The sequence below is a fragment of the Geotrypetes seraphini genome, chromosome 7 (assembly GCF_902459505.1).
Source record: "Geotrypetes seraphini chromosome 7, aGeoSer1.1, whole genome shotgun sequence".
NCBI lineage: Eukaryota > Metazoa > Chordata > Amphibia > Gymnophiona > Dermophiidae > Geotrypetes > Geotrypetes seraphini.
In genome coordinates this window covers 132,734,512-132,759,452 of record NC_047090.1, presented here as the reverse complement: position 1 = coordinate 132,759,452, position 24,941 = coordinate 132,734,512, and the positions used below count along the sequence as shown (strand labels likewise).

Here is a 24,941-nt window from a genome sequence, read left to right as displayed (position 1 = left end):
ACTTGAAACCCGCGGGCTCGCACTGCAGGGAAGGTGCAGAGAGCAGGGCATGACCAGCTGACAGTGTTGGCGAAAGGGAAGAGACTGCTGCCGCTGGGGATAGCCCTTCCCTGGGAGATAAGGAGAGTTGGGGCCTGAAAAAAGCCAAGCCAAAACCCCCCCCCCCCCGATCCAAAATGCATGAGCAGACCATCTGCAGGGAAAGCATGCGTCAGGATTGCACACTAGCGATCTGTGCGGGTAGGCATTCCTCCGATCGCCCTCATTACAATATTTGGCTGTGGTGAATTGGTTGGGCCTGTTGGAATTGGCCCCGGAAGTCAGGTTAACATAAGAATTGCTAACTCCGGATCAGACCTTAGGTCCATTAAGTCCGGCGATCCACACACGCAGAGGCCCCGCCAGGTGTACCCTGGTATAGATTTAGTCCCCATATCACTCTATGCCACTCATAAGGAGATGTGCATCTACTTTACCCTTAAATCCTAGAATGGTGGATTCCGCAATTACCTCCTCTGGTACAGCATTCCAGGTGTCCACCACTTGCTGCGTGAAACAGAATTTCCTGATATTTGTCCTGAACTTGTCCCCCCTCAGCTTTAGTCCACTTCTACTGTGGTGAGGCTAAGTTCAGAATGAAAAGGCATTTGCTGGCTGAAACTGCAGCTAATGCTGCTTTTCTTCTTCCCAGCCTGAACTAGAGATATGCCATGAATTGCCCAGACCTGTGAAGAGGAAAGAACTAAAGCTTTTTCTCTTGCTACCTTGGAGCGGGCTGGTAACATTAAAGGGAGAAGCCCTCTTGCTTACCGTACGCTACATAAGCTCTTTCTTTGTGGTCCCAACTTTGTTGATTTATCTTCTGTGCTTATTAAGAGCAATTTTTGGTTCTTGACATCAGCACCTATTCTTTTGCAGGAAATATCCTTTCTATAGTCCATTTATTTTTCCCCTTCAGGCCTACTGTTTGGATACAGAGAATAAAGTCACATAACCCAACCTTTTGCTAATCTTAAAATAAAAATCCTATTAACTAAGCCCAGCCTGAATTTCCAATATATAGAGAACTTTCTTCCAAACTGGGTTCCAGAACTGTTTCATATTAGAACACTCAAAGAACATATGAGATAATAATACACTTCTCCCTCCGTATCCACGGGAGTTAGGGGCAGAGCCGGCCCGCGAATATTAAAAAAACGCAAATAATATTCGGGCCGGTTCTGCCCCTATCCCCCCAGCTATTTTAAGCCCTGTAAGTCCCCCCCTTAAGCCTTACCTGGTGGTCTAGCGGGTTTTCAGGGCAGGAGTGATCTTCCCACGCTCCTGCCCCGTGCAGATCGCTCACAGGAAATGGCTGCCTTGAGCTCCCGTAGTCTCTCAAGACTACGACGGTAGCTCAAGGCATCCATTTCCTATGAGCGATTTGCATGGGGCAGGAGCGTGGGAAGATCGCTCCTGCTCCGAAAACCTGCTAGACCAGTGGTTCCCAACCCTGTTGTGGACCACCAGGCCAGTCGAGTTTTCAGGATAGCCCTAATGAATATGCATGAGAGAGATCTGCATATAATGGAGGTGCCAGGAATGCAAATCTGCTCCATGCATATTCATTAGGGCTATCCTGAAAACCTGACTGGCTTGGTGGTCCTCCAGGACAGGGTTGGGAACCACTGCACTAGATCACCAGGTAAGGCTTACAGGGCTTAAAATAGTCTGAAAAATTAAAATGATTATTTTGTTTTAAAATCGCGAATAACTGAATCCGTGTTTGCTGAAACCGCAGATTCAGAGGGGGAAGTGTAATAACTTTATTTTTATATACCGCAATACCACAAACATTTCAAAGCGGTTTACAGAGGAACAGACTGTATACAGACAGCAATATTACAAAAAAAACTTTCAAAATTACATTAGCATGGTAAGATTAATCAAATTTTTCCTGGAAGTGTTTTAGAAGTACATCATGGTAGAAATGGAGTCAGAGAAATAAGCTTTTAGGGATTGAGGCAGGTTCCCACAGAAGACTTGCAAGACTAACAAACATCAGACCTACCCTCAGATAATTTAAAAGCATTCAGAGTACTCTATGGGTTTCTTTTACAAAGCCACAGTAGCAATTCCTTTGCAGTAAATGCGACAAAGCCCATAGGAAATGAAAGCCACATGGGGATCACTATCGCAGCTTTGTAAAAGGAGCCCATTGAGCCACATAAAAGAGGGGCTGTGTAATTGAAGCTGACAAGGAAGGTCTACACACTTTAGTGTAATTCCCCTGTCCCGGTCACTAAGTTGGAACAATTAATGGTGTTCGTAGTTGTGGGCCCCACGTTTGGTCCGATGTGGTCAGAGCAATTTTAAATTTAAACAAAAAGGAAAAAGACCAAAAGATTGATTATAACAATTTTATTTGTCTACAAAATTCAAGCAGAAGCATTCACATATTTTTACCTAGGAAAAAAAATAAACAGCAAACCCCCTCTTAGTAATAATTACAGTTTGGTTATGTGAGTTGTTTAACCAGAAAAAATCTCAGATACTGTTGGATGTGAGTTTTTGTTCAGTTAGATTAGCTTATTTTTATTGTCTAATTGTTGAGTGGACACCTGAGGACTCTGCAGGCATTGAAACCGAAACACAGTCCATGTTGGGTCCATTTTTCTTGTTCCTATTGGTGACATTAAAAGTTTCAGTAAATTTCAACAGATAAAGATATTGTAACTTTTCCCTCCTTTCCTGCCCATTCATGTCAGTCCCTATCCTAATTTATCTTAAAATTAATGGATTTATAATGGCCGTTTTTTCCTTCTTTTGTTCCAACTGTTATACTGCTTTATATTGTTTGTCTTTTGTCTAATTTGTCTAAATTGTATGTGAAACCACCACCTAGTGGCTTTTAAACTGTAAATCGCTTAGATATTTTTATAAGCGATTCATCAAATGCTAATAAACTTGAAACTTGAACTTGAAACTTGAGTACAAGATTGCATCATGAATTATGTCGGACACTGTTTTTAAACTGTGCAGCTCTAACCTGCGGCCATCTTCGCCGCAATTTGAGCAGAGTGTATGTGTCGAACAGAAGTAAGTCCAATATGAAGTTACAAGACTGGAAACATAGTTTCAATAAGATAGCTGTCATTTATTTTTTTGTTTCAGGTTCATATATACAACCTCCTGCCCCGACGCAACACCATAGCGAAATAGTGGTGTGCTTCGTCGGCAGAGAGTACTAATTGGAGTGAACAGAGCCTGAAGCACGGCAGCATGAAATCGGCATCATATTGATCATAAAGACAAGTCCTGCCCCCTCCCACAACAAGAAAATTCTACAAAGCTACTGAAGGTTCAAAGCAATGTAAAGAGTTTAAGGCTAAGCATGACATTAGCTTGTTGAACATTAATAATGGGGGGTTTTGAGCCTGTGAAATAATCTCCCTTTTTAGCACAGCCTACAAGATTAATTCTGGGGGGGGGGGGGGGGGGGGATCTGAGGCTTTTTCCCACCACAGATAAAAAAGATATGCTGGTGAAATCCAGTCTGGATTATAGTGGAAATAAAGCTACCCTTAAATAATATACTAGCAGAGAGGTGCAGTTAAATTGCTGTTCTCTCACTAATTACCTGCATAATGTGGCTTAAGAAAGCACTACTTATCTCTGGGGTAATAAGTACAGTGGTGCCTCACACAACGAACTTAATCCGTTCCAGGAGCAAGTTTGTTATGTGAAACGTTCGTTGTGTGAAACGCGTTTTCCCATAAGAATACATGTAAAACAAAATAATTCGTTCTGCAGCCCTACATTTCCCTCCCTCCACCTCACCTTATATGCAGAGTTTGCCAGCTTTCTTTTTCACCCAGCCGCACGCTTTCAAAAAGCTGTGCACGCGCAGCTGCTGAAGTTGATCAATGTTCTCTTCTCCTGCAACTTCCGGTTTCCGGTTGCGTCAGAGGAGAAGATTGAACAACAGAGCATGCGCGCATGTGCTGCTCTTTGAAAGTGTGTGGCTGGCCGAAAAAGAAAGCCGGAAAACTCGGCATCTAAGGTAAGGTGGAGGGTGCTGCTGTTCCCGGCTCACATTAGGAAGCGGCGAGAGTAGTTCCGCCCCCCCCCCCCCGGGCGACTTCGTTGTGTGAAACGAAGTTCGTTATAGGGAGCAAGACAAAAAGTTCGTTATGCGCAGCGTTCGCTGTGCGAGGCGTCCGTTATGCGAGGCACCACTGTAGCAGGAAATGTTGTTGCTTTTTAGGATTCTGTCAGATACTTGTGACCTACATTGGCCACCATTATTGAGCTAAATGGACTTTTGTTCTGATCCAGTATAGCAATTATGTTCTTACAAGCAGAAGGAACTCTTGAAAGAATGAGTCCTACTAGTAGCCACTAGTCGCCAGTATCTTGATCTTGGCTTGCATAATTAATGTCTTAATTCCAGATCACAAATTTTTCACTCCATATGCTGCAATTAAAAAAGGGCACTTAACAGCTGGAATTTTTTAATTTCATCTGCCATATCTAAAGATTCCATCTATTAGGTCTTCCCAAAATGATCTTAAAACAGAAATTCCATTTCTCTAAGGAAACATCACATTGTTTTAGACTAGTATATTGATTACACTTAAAATAAAATGTTAAAGTGATAAATGATCGTCACAACCCTCTAATTACATTCTAGCCCATTAAAAATACAAGTTTAGCAACTTTCTGTACTTGTCATAACTTTCTGTACTTGTCATAACTAGTCTGTCAAAAAACTTCAGTGTTTCTCCGACATGGGTTTTAGCTACCATAAAGATTTTAAGACCACATGTAAAAAAATCCACAGCAGAAGCTCCGCTGTCTACACCTCAGGGAGACAATATCCCATAAGTAGGAGTACAATTGCTGATACAGTTCTTCTATATACAGCAAGCTTGGCCTTATAAGTTATGCTTCTGTACCAGGACCATTACAACCGATCATGTTTTGATCTAGAGCTTGTCGATAAAGTTATTTGTGATTACACTTCCCCCTCCCCATTCGCGGTTCCTGCACTCGCAGTTTCATATAATCGCAATTTTTTCTGGGGAGGGGGAAAATAAAAATAACCAGTCTTAATGTAAAAAAAAATCCATCTTTTTTTCCTCCCTGCCTCCTTCCCGGCCTTACCTGGTGGTCTACAGGGCTTTCGGGGCAGGAGCGATCTTCCTACGCTCCTGCCCCATGCAGATTGCCATGAGGAAATGGCTGCTGGGAGTTCCTGTAGTCTCTCGAGACTACGTCGGGAACTCCCTACAGCCATTTCCTGATGGCGATCTGCACGGGGCAGGAGCGTAGGAAGATCGCTCCTGCCCCAAAAGCCCTCTAGACTACCAGGTAAGGCCGGGAAGGCGGCAGGGAGGTGGGGGTGGGTCAGAGCCGGATAATCGTGGTTTTTTGGCATTCGCGGTCCGGCTCTGACCGTATCCCCCGCAAATGACGAGGGAGAAGTGTAGTCTCAAATGAATTCCTACACAACTTTTTTTTTCTGTTGACATTACATTCCCAGCTCTGCTTCAAGTTCACCATTCCACACTCAATACAACAGAAAAGAAAAAGGACCCATTAAGGTTTAGATCTTTGTACACAAGATTTTTATCAGACAGAGAGAGAGAAATCTATTCAAGTACTAAGAAATCAACCAGTGGTTGATTTCAACGAGGTATGTACTGCAGAAGAAATTGATTCTCTCACCCCTAACCATAGCTTGAACAGACCATTACTGAAACTGCTAACCATCAGTCCCCCACCCCTCTCTGCCTAAGCACTGATGCATCTCCTTAATCTACCATGTTTCCCCGAAAATAAGACCTACCCCAAATAGCATGATTTTCGGGGTAGGTCTTAATATAAGCCTTACCCCAAAAGTAAGCCCTAGTCCCGGGATTCGCCGGCAGCAACTCTTCAACTCGACCCCCCCCCCCCCGCACAGCTGAACCACCCCTGACCCTCCATCCTTCCCTCCCATCTGAACCCTGCTGACTGTGAGTGAGCCCTATATACCTTCATCCCAAGCAGCGTCGGGCCGGCAGCACTCTAAACAGGCTGCTTCAGTCTTCTCTCTAGGGAATTCACTCTGCCGCGTTACTGATGTTGGAAAGATGCTGCACATGTGGGGGAGAGAAAGGAAAGAGGAAGAATTGGGGTGAAGGAGAGAAAGGGAGAGATGATCATGTACATACCCCGAAAATAAGAACTAGTGCGTTTTTTGGGCCCAAAATTAACATAAGACACTGTTTTATTTTCGAGGAAATACAGTGCCAGTGGCTAAATGGTCTGGGAAAAGGATGAAGGAATAAGGAGACAACAGTGAAAAGGTTTCAGGACCTTAGCGCTGCCAAAATGGAGCAAGATCTTTAAGCATACTGCCATGCCTCATATAATACTGCATGAAGCAGCCAAAGGCTTTGAAAGCTAGGTTTTTACACATAAGCACCTTCTTATAGTTGCACATTCACATGAAACAAAAATCATACTGAAAGAATCACTTTTGGAATTATTGTGCCTCGGTTAACAGTGAATAGCCAACTCAAGAGAAAGTTGAAACAGAACAAATGAGAGGTTCTTTATCTTATCCTTCATTCTGAAAAAACAATCCCTAGCTGCAGAGTCTCAAAACAGGAAGCAAAAAGTAATTTGAGTGAATAAATATTAGGAAAAACACCATAAGTCACCAAACTGTCAGGAAGGGCTTTGCTATTATTATGTCAGATGTGTTTCTGATAAAAGCCAGAGAGGGCAATTGAAGAGCTTCCCTTTTTCTTTGTCCTCAGGATCTCACCAAGCTGCCATTTTCACTTCTTCATTGTGTGTGTGTGACTCATCTGTTGCTTTGCAGATATCTGTCCAGAAACTGGGAGTAACACTCAAGCGAACAAAAGTAGCAGATTACAGGAGCTTCAGTTCCTCCCATGTTATCCACCAAGACTACAGTATGCGACACATTATGGAGATTCATGGTAACGGCGACATGAATGAAAGAGTTTAGGCAGGATCCGCCACATTTGCATGTTTTTGACATATCCAACTCTTGACACAGATGGGCAGGAAGAATATGAGAGGCATATGGAATCCTGTCAAAGGAGGAGTTACAGCATGAATTAATAATACATACAGATGGAATAGTGTTCTGAATGCTGGACATAAATATTCACAGAAGTGCAGCAGTAGTATAGAAGCATGCTTGCCTCCGAGTGCTTTAGGCATCAACTGCCTCCTGGGGATTGGAACTCACTACTGGCTTATGTAGTGACACCTCTGACCATTCTGGGTACTGCACTCCTTCACCAGGCTTCAGAAGACATGGTTTTGCAGTGTCCCTTAACCAAATAACTGCTGTGAAAGTTATTTTTCAAAAAAATTTATTTTTAGCTCACACCATTTCAGTAGAAGCTCAAGACATGTTACTTAGTGCACCTGAATGTATTTTCCTGTCCCTGGAGGATGTACGGTCTAAGGCAAGGGTAGGCAATTCTGGTCCTCGAGAGCCACAGGCAGGTCAGGTTTTCAGGATATCTACAATGAATAAGCATGATCTAGATTTGCATCTCAAGGAGGCAGTGCAGGCAAATCCATCTCATACATATTCATTGTGGATATCCTGAAAACCTGACCTGCCTGTGGCTCTCGAGGACTGGAATTGCCTACCCCTGGTCTAAGGCAGTGTTTCTGAACTCAGTCCTGGAGTACCTCCATGCTAGGCAGGTTTTTAGGATATCCACATTGAATTTGCATACACTTGATTTGCATACCCTGCCTCCATTATATGCAAATTTCTTTCATGCATATTCATTGTGGATATCTTGAAAACCTGACTGGCAAGGGGGTATTCCAGGAACGAGTTGAGAAACACTGGTCTAAGGGACTGATGCAATCAACCGCTATGCTGCCACAGATTTTCTCATGATAGTTACGCCCACAGCAGAAAGACTTCGAGATAGGAAAAGTCTCAAGTAAAGTTACTGCACCCAAAAGGACAGTGCAGTAGGTAAGCAAAAGACTAAAAAGAAAATTGACTGAAACATGTGGGCTGAAATTTAGCACATTTTTTTTACCTTTCCATTAACATTGAATATTTATGCTAGCTTAGGGCTGGTGTAAAGATGCAGCCGGGAACAAAAGAGGTAGCTGAAGTGAGGTGCAATTCATCACTTTGGATGACTCCTCGCTGTACCAATCTTGACTCCCTAATGCTCATAATACCTCCCCCCAAACAAAACCTCTATGAACCTCCCTCCAACTCCGCAACTGTCCTTGCTGCCCTCAACCTCCTATCCCCACGATTTTCTTGAGGAGGCGGACCTGCTGACTGGAGGGAGTAGGCATCCCTCCGGTTGGCCTTCGTTGGAAAGGATATGGGGGGGTCGGGGACCCTGGCAGTGAAAGAGTGAGCATCCCTCCTGCTGGGGTTATCAGAAGGGTGGTTGTCAGGGATCACCAGCGGCGATAAAGAGTGAGCATCCCTCATGCTGGGGATGTTGGGGATCAGTGGCTGCAGAAGGGTATGGGTATCCCTCCTTCCTTAGTGATTGTCAGAGCGTTGGTGGGAGGAGGTGCTTGGGACCTTGGCAGCAGGATGGAGTGGGCATCCCTCATGCTGTCTTCCAATTTAAATGTACGGGGGGGAGTGGCGGTTTGGCAGAGGTGGGGGATCCCAGTGGCAGCAGCAGCAGCGAGCATCCCTCCTGCTGATCTTGTCCACGGTGTTGGAGGAGGGGTGTAAGGGTAGCGGCGGGCAAGGGGGGGTGTCGGCGGGAGGGGGTACTCTTTTTTTTATGCTCCTCTCCCTGCCGGTTAATCAGCTGAGCTGGCAGGACTTGGGGAGACCTGCGGCTCAGTTGATCGGGGCAGGGACAGCAGCTTTGACAGAAGGGAGAACTGTGCTTAGTGACTGTTCTTCTGAGCAAGCACCAGACACATAGTTCCTCATGATATTTACTGGTGATTTTCTGCACAAACAGTGTACATATAATTTGTATGCTATTATGCTGAGAATCACTCATAAAATAAAAATCACTTCCACTACAGGCCCTTCATTGACTTGCTGGATTTTACCGGTGAGTTTTGAGAATCTTCCTCTTTGAATCTCTATTATATACCATACAGGTCAGTGCTTCTTAACCCAGTCCCTGGGCACACCCAATCAGGTTTTCAGGATATCAGTGATGAATCTGCGTGAGAGAGAGATTTGCATGCATTCTCCACAGTCTCCTTGGTATGCAAATCTCTCATATGCATATTCATTATAGATATCCTGAAAACCTAATTGGTTTTCCGAGAACTGGGTAGAGTACTGCTCTATATCATGAAATGTTTATAGTTCTTCTTAAGAAAGTGGTTCTCAAGCCAGTCCTCAGGACACACCCAGGCTGTAAGGCTCTCAGGATAAATTGCATGTATTATCTTTTATGCAAATTTAGCTCTGCATATTCATTGTGGGTATCCTACAATGACTGGCTGGGTGTATCCGAGGACAGGTTGAGAACCCGTCTTGGCGGTTTCCTCCTGATTGAGCTGAAAGCCTGAAGGAGCGGAACCAGCATTTTTACAAATAAAATAGTATTGTTATGCTAAGTCTTGTCACAGCAGTGAACTGGTTCAGGAATTAAAAAAACAGGTCTTCCTATGCTACAGATACATAAATCAGTTCCCATTTTTCCCTTAAAATCCCCATTTTAGTTTCCTAATCCTTCATCCCAGAAGACAGGCTCTAACCTTTGTGAAATTTCAGCCTATCATTCAGAGCTGCTTTGTGGCACAGTAGTTAACAGCTGATTCTCTCCCACCTCAGGCCCATGGGACTCGCCCAGGCACTGCTGGATTCTTTAGATAGCAGATAGGAACAGAATCTGCTGCAACAGAGTACACTTCCTAACAGTCTGAATAAATGGGCTGGACCCCATTATAAAATGTTTAAAACTGCCCTTTAAGTTTCATTTCATCAGTATTTTTTACATTTGTAGGTTTTCTCTATTTGCCCTTTTAAGATATGTTAAGATCAGCAGTAATCCTAAAGTGCACTTCCAGAGACGGTACAATGACATTTATTACTCCCGGGGAATTCCGTGCCACTGGGCATTGCAAAACTCTGTACAAGGACTAGGAGGCAGCAGAGAACACCACTGTTAAAGCATCCCCCCCTCACTCTCCATGCAAGACAGACTCAGCCTGTGATCTTCCCATACTCCCCCCTCTCACTCTGGAGCCTAATTGGCAGAAATGGAGAATTGCTCCTAAGACTGACTGCCGAATTTGAACAGCTGGGCTCTATATTGTTCCACACAGATCAAATCTGGTAACCAGCAGTGGGAAACGCAAGCGGGTATCTGAAATGCAGTCGGTCTGCTTCTCTTTCAGTTGTGCCAATTAGGCTGGGGAGGGGCAGGAAAGAATAGATTATAATCTGATTATCTTGCAGTGCAGACTTTCACTTGAGGATTGGTGGTGGTGGAGAATCAGGAGAAATAGAGCTATGGGATGTAGGTTTGAGAAAGCACATGCACGTGACAATCTAGCTGGAAGGATAGCTGTCACTTAAAAATTATATTTGATTTTGGATTTTTTTTGTTAATTGGCATTGATATTTGAAATGTACAATGCGCAAGGAGAGCATGGGGTTAATCTGTGAGTTTCTCGCCATGCGCATTCCAAATCTGAGATTCACTCCCGCGCTCACTATGCGCATTCCAAAAAAAATATATATCTAATCTAATCTAATCTAGTCCTTAGGTTTGTATACCGCATCATCTCCACGTTCGTAGAGCTCGACGCGGTTTACAGTAGGAGAAATAGGAAGGAACTACAGCATATTTCTAAAGCTTATGTACATGAAAGTTTAGATATATTTTGGATTTTTGGAGGGGTAGATATATATTTTTAATGGGGTTCTTAACATGCACGCGTCAGTTGCTAGGCAGAAATAGTCGGCGAGGATGTAAACGATCGGTCCTCAGCAGTCATAACTTTTTGGACAGGACGGTTTGGACGAAATGGTTTCATGAATCGACACGTTAAGAAATTTACATGCCTTTTTACTCATTTACATGCGCAGATCAGATCGGGTGGGGATGGGGTCTGGAGGAAGGTTAGTGAATCGAGCTGGAGTCGTAAAGTGAGTGCAAACCGATCGTTTTGCTTAGTGAATCTAGCCCTATGATGACACAGGGGAAGGTTCAGAAAGGAGTACTATGGGAAAATTGCCTGAACCTGCTGGGGAAGGAGGGCTGTGAAAGCTCAAGCCTAGGAAGTGGTTCCAGCTAAGCTGTGGAAGGAGAAAGCTGGGGGTTATCAGGCTTGGGTAAGAGAGGAGCCAGGCCTTTATGATAGGGTTTTGATATACATTTAAAAAAAGGCAAAGATGGCATCAAAAGGAGAAATTAGGTTCTTACCTGCTAATTTACTTTCTTTTAGCTTCTCCAGACCAGTAGAGGTTAATCTTTACGAATGGGTATATATCCAATCATGACCAGCAGGTGGAGACTGAAAACAAAATTGTGGGACAGTATATACTATACTCCCTTCTCTATTTCCCTCAGTCTGCCGAATAGCCAAGCAGAACCAAGAACTGGAAAGACAGAAAGAAAACAACACTCCGAATAGGAGTAACAAGTAACATACCCAAATGCTGTTGGAAAATGCAGAGGAGAAATACCCGAAGGAAAATGTCCCCACAGCTCGCCAGCTAAGCCAGCCGAGCCACAGCCGCTGTTCTTTAATTCTCCCCGGCCCTAGAAAAATACTAGAACCCGCAGCAAAAAACAAAAACTGCCCGCGAAACAGCCCCAACAACAACAACAGACAGGGTGGGGACCTCTACTGGTCTGGAGAAGCTAAAAGAAAGAAGGAGAAAGCTGGGGGTTATCAGGCTTGGGTAAGAGAGGAGCCAGGCCTTTATGATAGGGTTTTGATATACATTTAAAAAAAAGGCAAAGATGGCATCAAAACTACAAATTTATGTCCCCAACCAATCACAGAGATCCCAAGCAGAAAAATGGCTAGCCAGTCCACCCGGACGCTCACTCACATCTGAAACAGCCTGGAAACACTCTTATTCCCATTTCATACCCAGATTATGGCACATCATCCCCCCCATCTATCAGATCGTTAAACAGTCTATGGAACTTCAGGAAGGCCTTGAAAACCTTCCTCTTTAAAACCCAGCTCCTTAGCTTACGTCTGCATCTCTGACTGACCCTTACGTCGGACCATCAGACCAAAAACCCACCATACTTCAAAGACGCACAAACCTACAAAGCTATTTTACCTTATGGTAGGCTATGTCCATATGGAAAATGATGTCATTTAAACCCCCACAGGCTATGTCTTTTTGGAAAATGTTACAATTTTAAAACACCCTATGTCCACTAAGTCTATTTTTACAAATCTGTATTTTATTTTTCCCACTAAAGTGTGTCCTGCTTATACTGTGAATATACTCTTGTAACCCATTCTGAGCTCCTTTGGGAGGACGGGATAAATAAATACAGAATTCTGCAAAATTTTAAAAACTGTATTTTAGAATGTTTTTGTATCGGAATATTTATGTTTAGGGCTGGTCCTCCCAACGGGAAACAGCTAAAACCAAATACTATCCAAGCATAACTCCTCCAACCACAGGCTTCTGAGCACTCACTGAAAACCTCCTAAACTGGCTGAAGCTCATCTTTTTCGAACGAGAATAGGACTCTTCTTCACTAAACCTCACACTCATGCTACTGTTTTTATCTTATGATGTTTGGGTTGTTTTTTTTAATGTCAGCTTTGAAATGCCAACACGACAAAAAGGCGGTATACAAGTCCCCATTCCTTTCCTTTTTGTAATCCACTTAGGTATAAGCAGTATATACGTTTTATAAATAAATAAATGAGAATGTTGCCTTCTTGCAGTAATTTTCAATAAAAGGCCTCTTTGGTCACTTAAACACAGTCTTTGCAAAGCTTGGAACCTTTACCTTAACCCCTTCCTAAACCAAAAGCTAAAAGGCACTTACCTGTAATTCACTACTGCTCTTGCTGCACATTCGAATAAAGGCAATGGGCTAAGGTTCAGTTCTACATTAGGAACAAGTGGATTTGCTTCTTGAAATGGATTTCCAAAGAGATCTAAATTTTCCAGTGCCAGATCTTGAAAACTATGGGGCAGAAACGGAAGCTTATTGCGAGCTGCAGAAAATACGCGCAGTTTCATCAGCTGCCCGATTTTAAACGGTAAGCGCATGAGCTCATTGTCATCGAGCTTCAATTGCACAAGTTCTTGAAACTGGCAGAACCGAAGGGGAAGAGCTTTCAGTCTATTCTGTCTGAGATCCAGTGACTGAAGAGATCTCTGCAGTGTGGAGCTGCACAGCACTCCTGGAAATTCTTCCATGTGGTTGTCGTGCAGGATGAATTCCTGAAGATGGACCAGGTCCCCGATGGTTACAGGCAGCTTCTTTATAGAGTTGTGGCTCAGGTCCAGTTTCCGGAGCTTTTTAAGACAGAGCATTCTCATGTCAACTCTAGCGAGTCTGCAGTAGGAGACCTGGAGCTGTTCTAGGGAATAGGGAAAGCTTTTGGTTAGAGGATAATCTTGTTTGGACATAATGGTCAGTTTGGTCTTTGGTTTTGTAACTTCTGAGGCCTTTGCAGGGGTCAGGGTTGAGAGGGGTAACTTTTCAGCCGCATTACTCTGGTGTGCCAGTTTCGCTGCAGAAAGGAAGGTCTTCAAGGCATTAACACTAGCCTAGAAACAAAAATAATCCAAGCATAAGACAAAATCATGTTCTGATTTCCTCGGTGGAATTCAGACCCCAAAGGCCTGATTTCTGTAAATAGCTCCATACGTTAGGCACGGTAATTGACTGGGCCATTAAAAAACAATTTAAAACTTGTTTAATAAAGTAGGTGCCAGGAAGTTACTACATAGGTAGGTGTCAGAATCGTGTGTGGCGCAAGGCGCCTAAGGTCAAAGTAGGTGTGGTTAGGGGCGGATATGACCTTAGGCGCTGCTAGGTACGATTCCCAAAAGATCTTAGGCACCTGCAATGTAGGCCAGTAAATCCCTGGCCTGCGTTACCGGGGGCCTAAGTTCTGTGATAGGCGCTGTCAGCCACGGTTCTTTAAACAGCGCCTAAACTTGACTGACACGAGGCCGGCACCTTTTTTGAAGGCGACTGCCTATTTCGACGCTGTGATAGATGCGTGGAAGAGTCTCCCGGAAGAGACAAAGACTCTGTCTAAGTTCAAGAAAGCATAGGACAGGCACATGGGATCTCTTAGGAATCCGGCCCAAAGGGCTCAGTTCAGTAAAGGGTGCTAAAAACTTGGGCTCCACTAATTAAGGCGCTAAGCACCAATATTGTGCGTCATTTCTGTTACAGAATATTAGCATTAAGGGTGCATTTTGGCACCTAACTCTGGGCACTTATTATATGTCAAAAGCTGGTATAAATGTTTTGTGCCCATACACTGGTAATTATGCACATAACTAACGGTATTCTATAACCTAGCACTTAAATGCTTGGCACTCCCCTGTCCCGCCCATGCCCCGCCCACATCCATACCCTCCACGAAGCAGCATGCCATAGAAATTAGGTGCTAAATTTATAGAATAGGGGCATAAGTCATTTATGCATGTTAAGTAAATGTTTAGGCCCTTTATAGAATTTGGGGGGGTGGGGGTAGAGGGGTTTGAATATGCACAAATTAGAATTAGGAGCAGTAGTTTATTTATAAAAATGTATATACCTTTTTCTAGGCTACACATCTTTTCTACATATTCAAATATCAACAGAGATACTTGCCACGGTGACGGGACTAAATCGCGCGAGACAACGGCGCGCCGACAACTGAGCGCAAGGTTGACGGCGCGCCGAAGAAAAGCACTATTTTAAAGGGCTCCGACAGGGGGTGTGGGGGGGAAACCCCCCCACTTTACTTAACAGACATTGCGCTGGCGTTGTGGGGGGTTGTAACCCCCCACATTATACTTAAAACTGAACTTTTTCCCTAAAAAACAGGCAAAAAGTTTGGTTTCAAGTATAATGAGGGGGGTTACAACCCCCCAAACTCCCCACAACGCCAGCGCGATGTCTGTTAAGTAAAATAGGGGGGTTTCCCCACCAACATCCCCCGTCGGAACCCTTTAAAATATTAGCAATATTTTAGCAACCCTTTAAAATAGTGCTTTTCTTCGGCGCGGCGTCAACCTTGCGCTCAGTTGTCTGCGTGCCGTTGTCTCGCACGATTTTGTCTATGAACCACTCGCCACTTAAGAGACATTTTGTCTGAAAGTTACCAAATTATGAATGCATAAGAAAAATGCACGAAAGGACAATAGCAAGGGCTGAAGCTGGATTTGTGCTACTCCTCGTGTTTTGAAAATACTGCTATTCAATCCCCTTTTGTTACCATGTGTCCAACACGCATGTACATATTTTCCACATTAACATTCAGAAATATTTTCCTAGCAGTTTGTCTCCTGTGCTTGCCAACAATGACAAAATGGCCAAGAAGTAATTCATACAATGTATCTATCGGTCTGTACTACATGTTGATCACTGAACCCTCCCCCCCCCAAAAAAAAAAATTCTAGTTTCATATGGTGTCTCCTCCAGTGATTACCACATTAGCAAAAGTGGGTCATTTGTTTTCAGACCCTGCAAGTGACAAAATAGTGCATACCAAGGCTTGGATTCAGTAAAAGGTGCCCAAAGTAGAGAATGACATGATGACAAATTTTTACCCATCTCCACGGGAGCTCATTTTCCCATCCTGTCAAGTTCTTTTCCTGTCCTGGCCCTTTAAGCTCTGTCCTCATCTGCACAAGCCTCAAACACTTTAAAATCATAAGTAGCAACATTCTAGAGCTCAGATTGTGATGTCATAATGCCTCATTCCACCAATGCCTAAGCTCTGTCCTCATCTGCGCAAGCCTCAAACATTTTAAAATCATAAGCGTTCGAGGCTTGTGCGGTTAAGGCAGAGCTTACAGGAAAGGAGCAGGGACAGCAACAAAACTGACGGGACGGGGAAATTGAGTTCCTGCAGGGTCCCCGTATCATTCTCTAGCACAGGGGTAGGCAATTCCGGTCCTCGAGAGCCACAGGCAGGTCAGGTTTTCAGGATATCCACAATGAATATGTATGTGATGGATTTGTATGCACTGCCTTCTTGAGATGCAAACCTATCTCATGCATATTTATTGTGGATATCCTGAAAACCCGACCTGCCTGTGGCTCTCGAGGACTGGAATTGCCTACCCCTGCTCTAGCCCAAAGTCAAGCACTGTTGGGATTCGCATTAAGCTAGTATTCTGCACAGAGCATTGTACAAGGACTTTTGTTTGCCAAAGGCTGATGTAAATCCTGGTGCCAACTAATGGCAAGCATATTCAAAAATTCTATATCATCACACCTAATTTCTGGGAATGTCCTTAACTCACTTGTACTCCTCTCATGGCTATGCCCCCTTTTGAATTGCATGCTATGAATAGGGCATAGTGCAGATGTGTGATTTACCACTAATTACTGTTAATTATTTCAAATTGACTACTAAGTTTCCACGCGCATCTGGGATCTGTGTCCAAATTTGGGCAACCTATACAGAATCTGGAAGCATGTGTGGTTATCCCCCACCATTTACCCTAGAGTGGGAAACTTCAGATATTTCTCCACTGATTCAGAGAAGAAAGGAATTCCCACCCACCGAGGATGCTTAATTACTTTGTATGAAAGCACTGATGCACAAAGTTGGAGGCTTAACCGCCAGTACTGATTTTCCACAAAGCTCAACGGAAAATTGAGTTAAGAAATACAGTAGCCAGAGGAAACAGTCCACAGATGCATAAATAGCAACCCAAAATTCCTTGATGAGGGGTGACCTATCAAATTATTACCCGCCACCGCATCCTGTTCCAAGTGGAAAGGGGTAAAAAAGTAATAATAGGCAAGATATGAAGAGCACACTGAGGCTCTATATTCCAGGATCCGTACCTTGCTAAGACACACATCCACTGCAGGCTCCTTCAGTCGAATTGTGGCTTTTCCTTCTTCCACAAATTTTGTAAAAAATTGTTCTATGTTCGCCTTTAACTGGAAGGAAGCAACCAACAGGTGAGATGTATTTGCTGACTCTTGAGGGCTAAATAATGTAATGCTAATTGTAGATTATATACAGAATGAGTTAAGTAATATATATATATATATATACACACACACACACACACACACATACCCTACCTCCATCTGAATACTTGACTGAGAATAACAAAAGGTCTTTTAGTATATTAGGTTGGGAGATAATATAATGTATAAATAAAAAGGTATGAAAAATTACAAAAGTGCCCAATTCTCCTCCTTGAATGCAGCTCTAAATATGAGGAGTAAAAAAAACACAATGCAGCAGGAAATTACCAGAATACCAAAAAGGGAAGAATTTTTCTTCAGCTGATTTTTATGATTCACCTCAAGCAGAATTAGGGTTTGGATCAATGTAAGATGTAATGCTTGTGAGATTTCAATTTAATATTTCCATGATGTGCTGATGCTAATTACTATATCTTCCTTAGACAGCCAGAGGATACCTAGGCAAGACAGAAGCAAAAACCTTGGGATCTTCTTTCTTTCAGATTTGCTTTTATAAATTGAGCCCTTCACAAACTCATATCTGGTTAATTCTGCACCACAGTAAGTGGCATCTGAGCTGCTCAACCATGCAGGTTGAAATGACCCTGGATATACAATGCTGGAGCATGCCCGGCTCCTAGTACTGAATATCCAGGCTCAATGGTCTTCCAGAAGTTAACTGGGCACCAGCCAATATTCAGACTGCATACGCTGGGACTACAAAAAAGTTACCCTAATTTTAGGCAGTAACTTAGCGGGTTGAAAATTGCCACTAACTGGCTAATTTTGTGCTCTGCCCTTAACCTAGCCAGTTAGCAGCCGCTGAATTTTGTATACCAGGTCACTCAATGGGGTTTAACCAAGCAGGAACTTTCCCTGCTTGGTCAAACCCTTTTGAATATCAGGTTGAGGATAATCAACAAATCGATAAAATAAGCACTATTAACTTTGATTTGAAGAAGTAATTATTACCAGTAATGGAGTTTTTTTGACCTGGGATATGTTTCCTGCTTCAACTTTATGTTTGAAGCAAGAGAGTCCATAAGATATTAGTTTATTCTATCTCTGGGGACACTGAGGTCTTTTTTTTCCTCCATTTACTAGGCTAAACATGTGAGCAAGTTATGCATATATATTAGGTCCTTTTACTGGCATTTTTGGACTGAATGATTTTTGGCAATTTAGTTTATTATTTTTTCATTCAACTTGTGTGGTTAATTATTTTCTTGATTATATTATGCCATCTCCTGGCAATACCTGGAACTGCACTTACTAAGAACATTCCAGTAAAGGTTTATCTTCACAACTCATGCAGAATACCAAGTACAGCTAGATGACTACAAAGGCTCCTTGTCCAATGGAACATGTTGACCCAATCTTGACTCATGGTGATACCATCTGGATTTCATTATGAAAAACACTTCATGCGTGTGATGGGGTAAAATAGATCAGATCAGCCTGTCCTTTTTGACATGGTGCTACAGTTAGTTATCTGAACACGTGACACTTTTTCCCCAAACCTTAAGTAAAGAAAAATTACAATACATTACAATTAAACACAGAAAAGGCAATAAAAGTAAAAGGGAGAATAGCTGGAATTTTTTTTTTTTTAGCTAAAGGAAATTGCTGCTGGCCTGATGGGAAAATAGTTACCACTGTTAGCAGGTACATAACCAGGCCATGTGGTGAGCTCAGCCTTATGGAAAAAAAGGAAAGAGATCTAGGTGTCACCACAGATTACACTGAAATCCTCTGTCCAGTGTGTGATGGCAGCCAAAAAAAGCAAAAATACTGGGTCAGATTATATAGAAAGTCGTCTCCCAAAGGAAAGAACCAAACAAATAAGCAAAATAAAGGAGAACTTCCTATAAATAGGATAAGGAGACTTTCAACCAGAGAGGTGCTCAGAAATAATTCTGGTTGAAAGTCTCCTTTTCCTATTTATAAGAAGTTCTCCTTTATTTTGCTTATTTGTTTAGCCAAAAAAAGCAAACAGGATGCTAGGAATTATTAGGAAAGGAATGATAAACCCCCCATTCCCCCCCCCATGATTATTATAACGCTTCTATATTGCTCCACAGTGTGACCTCATCTTGAGTACTGTATTCAATTCTGGTTATTATATCTCAAAAAAGATATAGCGGATTGGCTACTGTGAAAATGGGATACTTGGTTAGATGGACCGTTGGTCCGTTCTTATGGAATTAGAAAAGGTTCAAAGAAGAATGGCCAAAATAATAAAGGGGATGTAACGCCTCTCATATGAAAGGATAGAGCTCTTCAAATTGGAAAAAAAAAAAAGACGGCTGGAGGGGGGGGGATATGATTGTGGTCTATAAATTCTGAGTGGTATAGAAGTGAATCGATACTTTACCCTTTCAAAAGTACAAAGACTAGAAACACTCAATGAAGTTAAGAACATAAGAATTGCCATCCTGGATTGGCCACTGTTGGAAAGAGGATACTAGGCTGGATGGATCCAACTCAGCCTCTACCAATCACAATCTCTAGATCCAGAATCTTGTTTCCCATACTTCGAGCATTTGTATATACTGCTTTCCAGACATTGTCCCTTTTCCCAATTTATGCAGAGGTATTTAGTGAAGACACTTCTTCCCTTCTTTGATATTTGGACACCATCTCTACTCAGCAGCCCTTTCAAAATCATTTCATCACCCAGGACATTAAAAAAAAATGATGCTCAAAGCTAGAATGACATATTTTCACGGTGCAGCTATCTGAGATGCTTGCTTTAGACCAGTGTTCTTCAACCACCGGTCCATGGACCGGTGCCGGTCCACAGAAATTTCCTGCCGGTCCACAGGGCTGGCATGTGCATCAGGCCCAAAACTGTGTTCTTCAACTGCCGGTCCGCGGTGCGATCGATGCGTTGTTAATAAGATTAGTATATTGTGTGTATGTATGAAAAATGAATGGAAAAAATAGTGCTACAATTAGGACTATGGGGGCAGGGTCTGGGGTGGAGATTGGGTAGAGATGGGCAGAGTCTGGCCCACGACTTAGCCCAATGTTCTTCAACCGCCGGTCTGTGGATCGATGCCGGTCCACAAAATAATTATTTTATTTCTGCCGGTCCATAGGTGTAAAAAGGTTGAAGAACACTGCTTTAGACACCTCAGATGTTTAACTTAGGGTATCAAACTGTAATCCCGGAGGCTCACAAACCAGTCTCTATTCTGTCAACCTTCCAGGGGGCAGAAAAATACCTACTGTAAACCACTGTGTTCTATCAAAGTCAAAGAGTATATCAAGCATTAATTAACATAAACATATTTCAGTCTTACAGATTGTACACAGGTAAACAAATATGTATTTGCATACACTGGAGGCAGGACATACAAATATCTTAGGAATATTTATTGGTAGATATAGCTCTTCAGAGAACCGATGCAAAAAGCTACAGAGAGCTGAACGTGGGTTGCCCATGTCAAGCAATGCAGGTTTAGTCAAACCTTGGATAGTGAGTAACGTGGTTTGCGAGCGTTTTGCAAGACGAGCAAAACATTTTATTAAATTTTCACTCGATAAACGAGCGTTGTCTTGCAGCACGAGCACGTATACGAGTGTCATGTCATCAGAACCCACAGTTCAAGTGCGCACATCTTACGCCGAGCGCGGCTGAACGTAATAGAAGCGGCACGCCAAATTTACCCATAGCTCAAGCACTCACAGCATACAGTATTTTGTAGTAAAGTTTTTGGGCTGTGGAACTAATCGTCTGGGTTTCCATTATTTAATATGGGGAAATTCACTTTGATATACGAGTGCTTTGGATTACAAGCATGCTTCTGGAACGAATTATGTTCGCAAACCAAGGTTTTACTGTATTATTAACCTGTGGGGAATACATGGGCGCACATTACATGAAGTGAATGTTAATGAGGTCAATCTGCGGCAATGCAGAGGGGTAAACAGGGTCTATGGACACATGAATACTGTGAGAAACTTTTTCCCCAGGTCCAGGCTGCGTACAAGGGTTTGCGGAGAGGATTTCATGCCTGTTTTAGAGATCTGACTTCCGGTTTTGTCTCATTTTGCAACCTGAAATGAGTTCCTGCAAAGTTCAAAGGCAGACAGGTGAGCATGTCTGAGCAAAAATCGAAAGTGAAAGCACACATCGATGCCTGTGCTGAGCCTAAATATGAGCCTCACAAAAACTGTTTGCAAATAAATTTTTGTGAAGCTCATATTCAGGTGAAGAACATGCTGGCACTAATGTTTTAGGCAAACACACAAAAATCTGCACTTACCATAAAAACTTTCTGCACATGCATCCAGCATGCTCCCCCGTGCATAAAATTAGAATACACTCAACTTTCTGCATGGCACAGTATAATGCTCATGGTAGAAGCCTAAATGTGTCAAAAGAACTGGATTAGAATGTAATAGGGTATGGATTTTACCCCATTCATATACCTTCAAAAGGACACCTCAGCCCCACCACTCCACCGCTAGATATCTCAAGAATGCGGAAAGAATTACATGGTGCCTCATCATTGGCTGTCCATCTTGAATGCTATATTGATAATTCACTGTTTAATCCTTTTTCATAATTGATAAATTTAAATACATAAATAGCATATATATAGATGTAAAATATTAAATATTAAAGTGCTTTAGAGTCGAATGACGGCAGCGACCTTGGGAGACCCTTGAGACAGCACTAGTTGTGCGAAACATGTCGGGTCAGACTCCCAGGTTTGGCTGTGATCAAGTTAAGTACTAAAGCACTTTAATATTTTACATCTATATATATACTATTTATGTATTTAAATTTATCAATTATGAAAAAGGATTAAACAGTGAATTATCAATATAGCATTCAAGATGGACAGCCAATGATGAGGCACCATGTAATTCTTTCCGCATTCTTGAGATATCTAGCGGTGGAGTGGTGGGGCTGAGGTGTCCTTTTGAAGGTATATGAATGGGGTAAAATCCATACCCTATTACATTCTAATCCAGTTCCTTTGACACATTTAGATTTGGAAGGATAGGGCTGGATAAATCAATAGATAAACGTTTGCCACTGATTCTTAAGCATGGTAGAAGCCTGGCACTCGGACATATGTGTGTGGCTCTGCTGCAAGCCTTTCTGCATCGTTCCCTGGGATTGGAGTTCGAGACCCTCGTTTTAACTACTCAAGAGGGTCCCGTTATCTCAAGGCTAGTCATGAAATAACTATAAACCTAGGGCAGTGCCTGCTGTAAATTGCCATATCTGACCTTGTATTTTGAGCCTGCCCTATCTTTCTGGGTGCAGATCATCAGGTAGACAAGACTGGCTCTTCCAGGAACCTTCTCCTTTTGTTGCCCAATGGACAGAACTGCTTGGGTGCCTCTGCCTCGATTCTTCATGCCAAAGGTTGGCAGCATCCGATTGATCACTTCCGCTTCACACTGCAACTTCATTCCCATTTAGCCACTGAAGTTCACTTTAGAGCAGACTAGAAATCGACGACGTACGTTCAGACCGCGTTTACACCCTGTTGCAGCACACACATCTACAACAGGAAAAATACAAGAATAACTACAATATCCAACAAGATTTATTACAACTATCACTCCTTCTCCCTAAAACTTTAACACATTATGGCCCTCCAATACCCTCGTTTGTTTCCTCTCTCAGAGCTGGTTCTAGTGTAGCTCTGGGTCTCTCATGAAGACAATTCTTAGTTCATTACTTCTACCATTTCTATTTTAGGTCAGGTGCTCATGCCTAGGGATCAGATCCAAGTTCCATAAGAAAGTCACAACTATCCTTGACTGGTAGTGCTGCCCGATTCACTGATTTGAATTGTTTCACTTCAGTGAATCGATTTGTTTTCCCCACGAATCAGACTCATCGATTCAGTGACCAGTCCTCCCCCCGATGAGGCCTAACATATCTTCAGGGCCTCCTAAAGAAGCAGCAGCAGCAGCGATGACTGGTGGGCAGATGTAGAGCTCTGAGCAGACTACTCTTGGCCTGCCCTGCTGGGGCCTTCCCTCTACTGCATCACTGATGATGTCACAGATGACACAGCAGAGGGAAGCCCTGGTGGGAAGGCTGCAAATAGCCTGTTCAGGGCACTGCCTCTGCCCATCAGTCATTGCTGCTGCTTTAGGAGGCCTGATGGTTTGTCAGATCTCACAAGGGGGGGGGGGTTCAGTTGGGATGTGCCGCATAGTGGGTTGAGAGACATGGAAAGCTGCTGCACAGGGGGCTGGGAAGGAGGGATGGAAAGTTGCTGCACATGGGGGAGAGAGATGCAGAAAAGAGTTTAAAAGGGATGAAAGGGAAAAATCCTGCATATGGTGGGGGGGAAGAAATGTTGGACATGATAATGGGAGGAAGGGAGAGATGCTGCATGGAGGGGAATAAAGAGGTTTGACCCAGGGAAGACGGCAGGGGGAGAAAGAAAGCGAGAGAAGAGAAATGGTAGACAGTGGGAAAGAAAAGTTGGATATGGCAGTGGAAGGGAAGGTACAGAGTTAGAAGATGGATGGCGAGCACGGAGAAAGAAGAAAATGTCAAATGGGCAGGAGACCCTGGCGAGCAAGTTAACAGAAGACAAACAAACCAGAGTCTGGGACCACCTTGATTTGAATAATAAATTGACCAAATAAAAAAAAGGTAGAAAAAATAATTTTATTTTCTATTTTGTGATTACAATATGTCAGATTTGAAATGTGTATCCTGCCAAAGCTGGTGTTAGCAAGCATGAGTTAGGACCTAACAGAGAGAGGAAAAGTCTTTTTTATTTTGTTTACACCACAGCATAGGCGAGGGGTTGGAGAGGGCAAAGAGGGGGTAGCCTGGGTGAAAAGGCTACAAAATAAACCCGCCAGGACATTTGAAAAAAAAACAAAACAAAACACACCTGATTGTGCAGGACAAATGATTGAATCGAAAAATTGATTTAGTAGGCTGAATCGAATTGAAAATGTTTTCCCTGAATCAGGCAGCACTACTGACTACCAAAACGCTAAGCCAGCCAAGGCCCAGGCCACTATCATTAAAGTCTGTACACAGGGCGTCAGACACTGGGCTCCATCCCAATTTTCACACTTATTCTACCTGATCTTCCACTCCAGGCATGCCACACAGGCACGGTGAGGGAGCCGATGCATTAGGACTGGGAATCCTATCCACATTTGCAGGGATAGCACAGTGCAAATTGCTGAAATCTCATTTTCTTTCACACATGGCCCTGTCCCAGAAACCACCTTCTCTGTGAATGTTCCAAAAAGATCCTACGTCCACTTAGCATAGTAGAGGCACAGGATATGTCTTTCTCAAACAAGTTTTTCAGGTTTCTGTTGGAAGAAGCAAATTCAGTGGCATTTATGCTCCATAAATGCATCAACTGGTATAATTTTGTATATTATAAAGTGGCTGTTGGTCCACTCTTCAAGGTAATATGTAGAAATAAAGGAAAAAAAAAATACCTTTTTTATTGGACTAACTTACCCCCCCCTTTTACAAAATCACAAAAGCAGATTTTAGCGCCAGCCAGCGTGCTGAATGCTGTGCGCTGCTCTGATGCTCCTAGAGTTCCTATGAGTGTCGAAGCCGTGCAGCGCATTCAGCGCGCCAGCCAGCACTAAAAACCGCTTTTGTTGTTTTGTAAAAGGAGAGGGGGTTAATGTAGTTTATGATCAGCTTTCGAAGGTAACCCCTTTTTCCTCAGATCAGAAATCTTGAAAAGCTAATCATAGACTACATTAACGGGGTCTTTTACTAAGGTGCACTAGCCGATTTAGCGCGTGCTAAATGCTAATGCGTCCAGTATATTCTATGGACAATCAACATACCATTGA

At 43.0% G+C, this 24,941-nt stretch overlaps 1 protein-coding gene across 4 annotated transcripts in view; it reads right to left on the bottom strand.

Annotated features, from left to right (window-relative positions):
- Positions 1–5,962: 5,962 nt before the first annotated feature.
- The window catches only part of LRR1 (leucine rich repeat protein 1), a 28,778-nt gene continuing 9,799 nt past the window's right edge, over positions 5,963–24,941 (bottom strand). For 2 of the 4 annotated variants that reach the window (XM_033953281.1, XM_033953279.1), the window contains exons 2-5: positions 22,365–22,642; positions 16,986–17,084; positions 13,005–13,735; positions 5,963–7,088 (exon numbers count right to left, since the gene is read on the bottom strand). In XM_033953281.1, the coding sequence (XP_033809172.1) occupies positions 6,836–7,088; positions 13,005–13,735; positions 16,986–17,084; positions 22,365–22,556 (1,275 nt within the window). In that variant the 5' untranslated portion in view covers positions 22,557–22,642 and the 3' untranslated portion in view covers positions 5,963–6,835. Of the gene's footprint in view, positions 7,089–13,004; positions 13,736–16,985; positions 17,085–18,390; positions 18,638–22,364; positions 22,643–24,198; positions 24,438–24,941 lie in introns of those variants that run through there. The other 2 variants (XM_033953280.1, XM_033953284.1) reach the window with 2 other exon arrangements.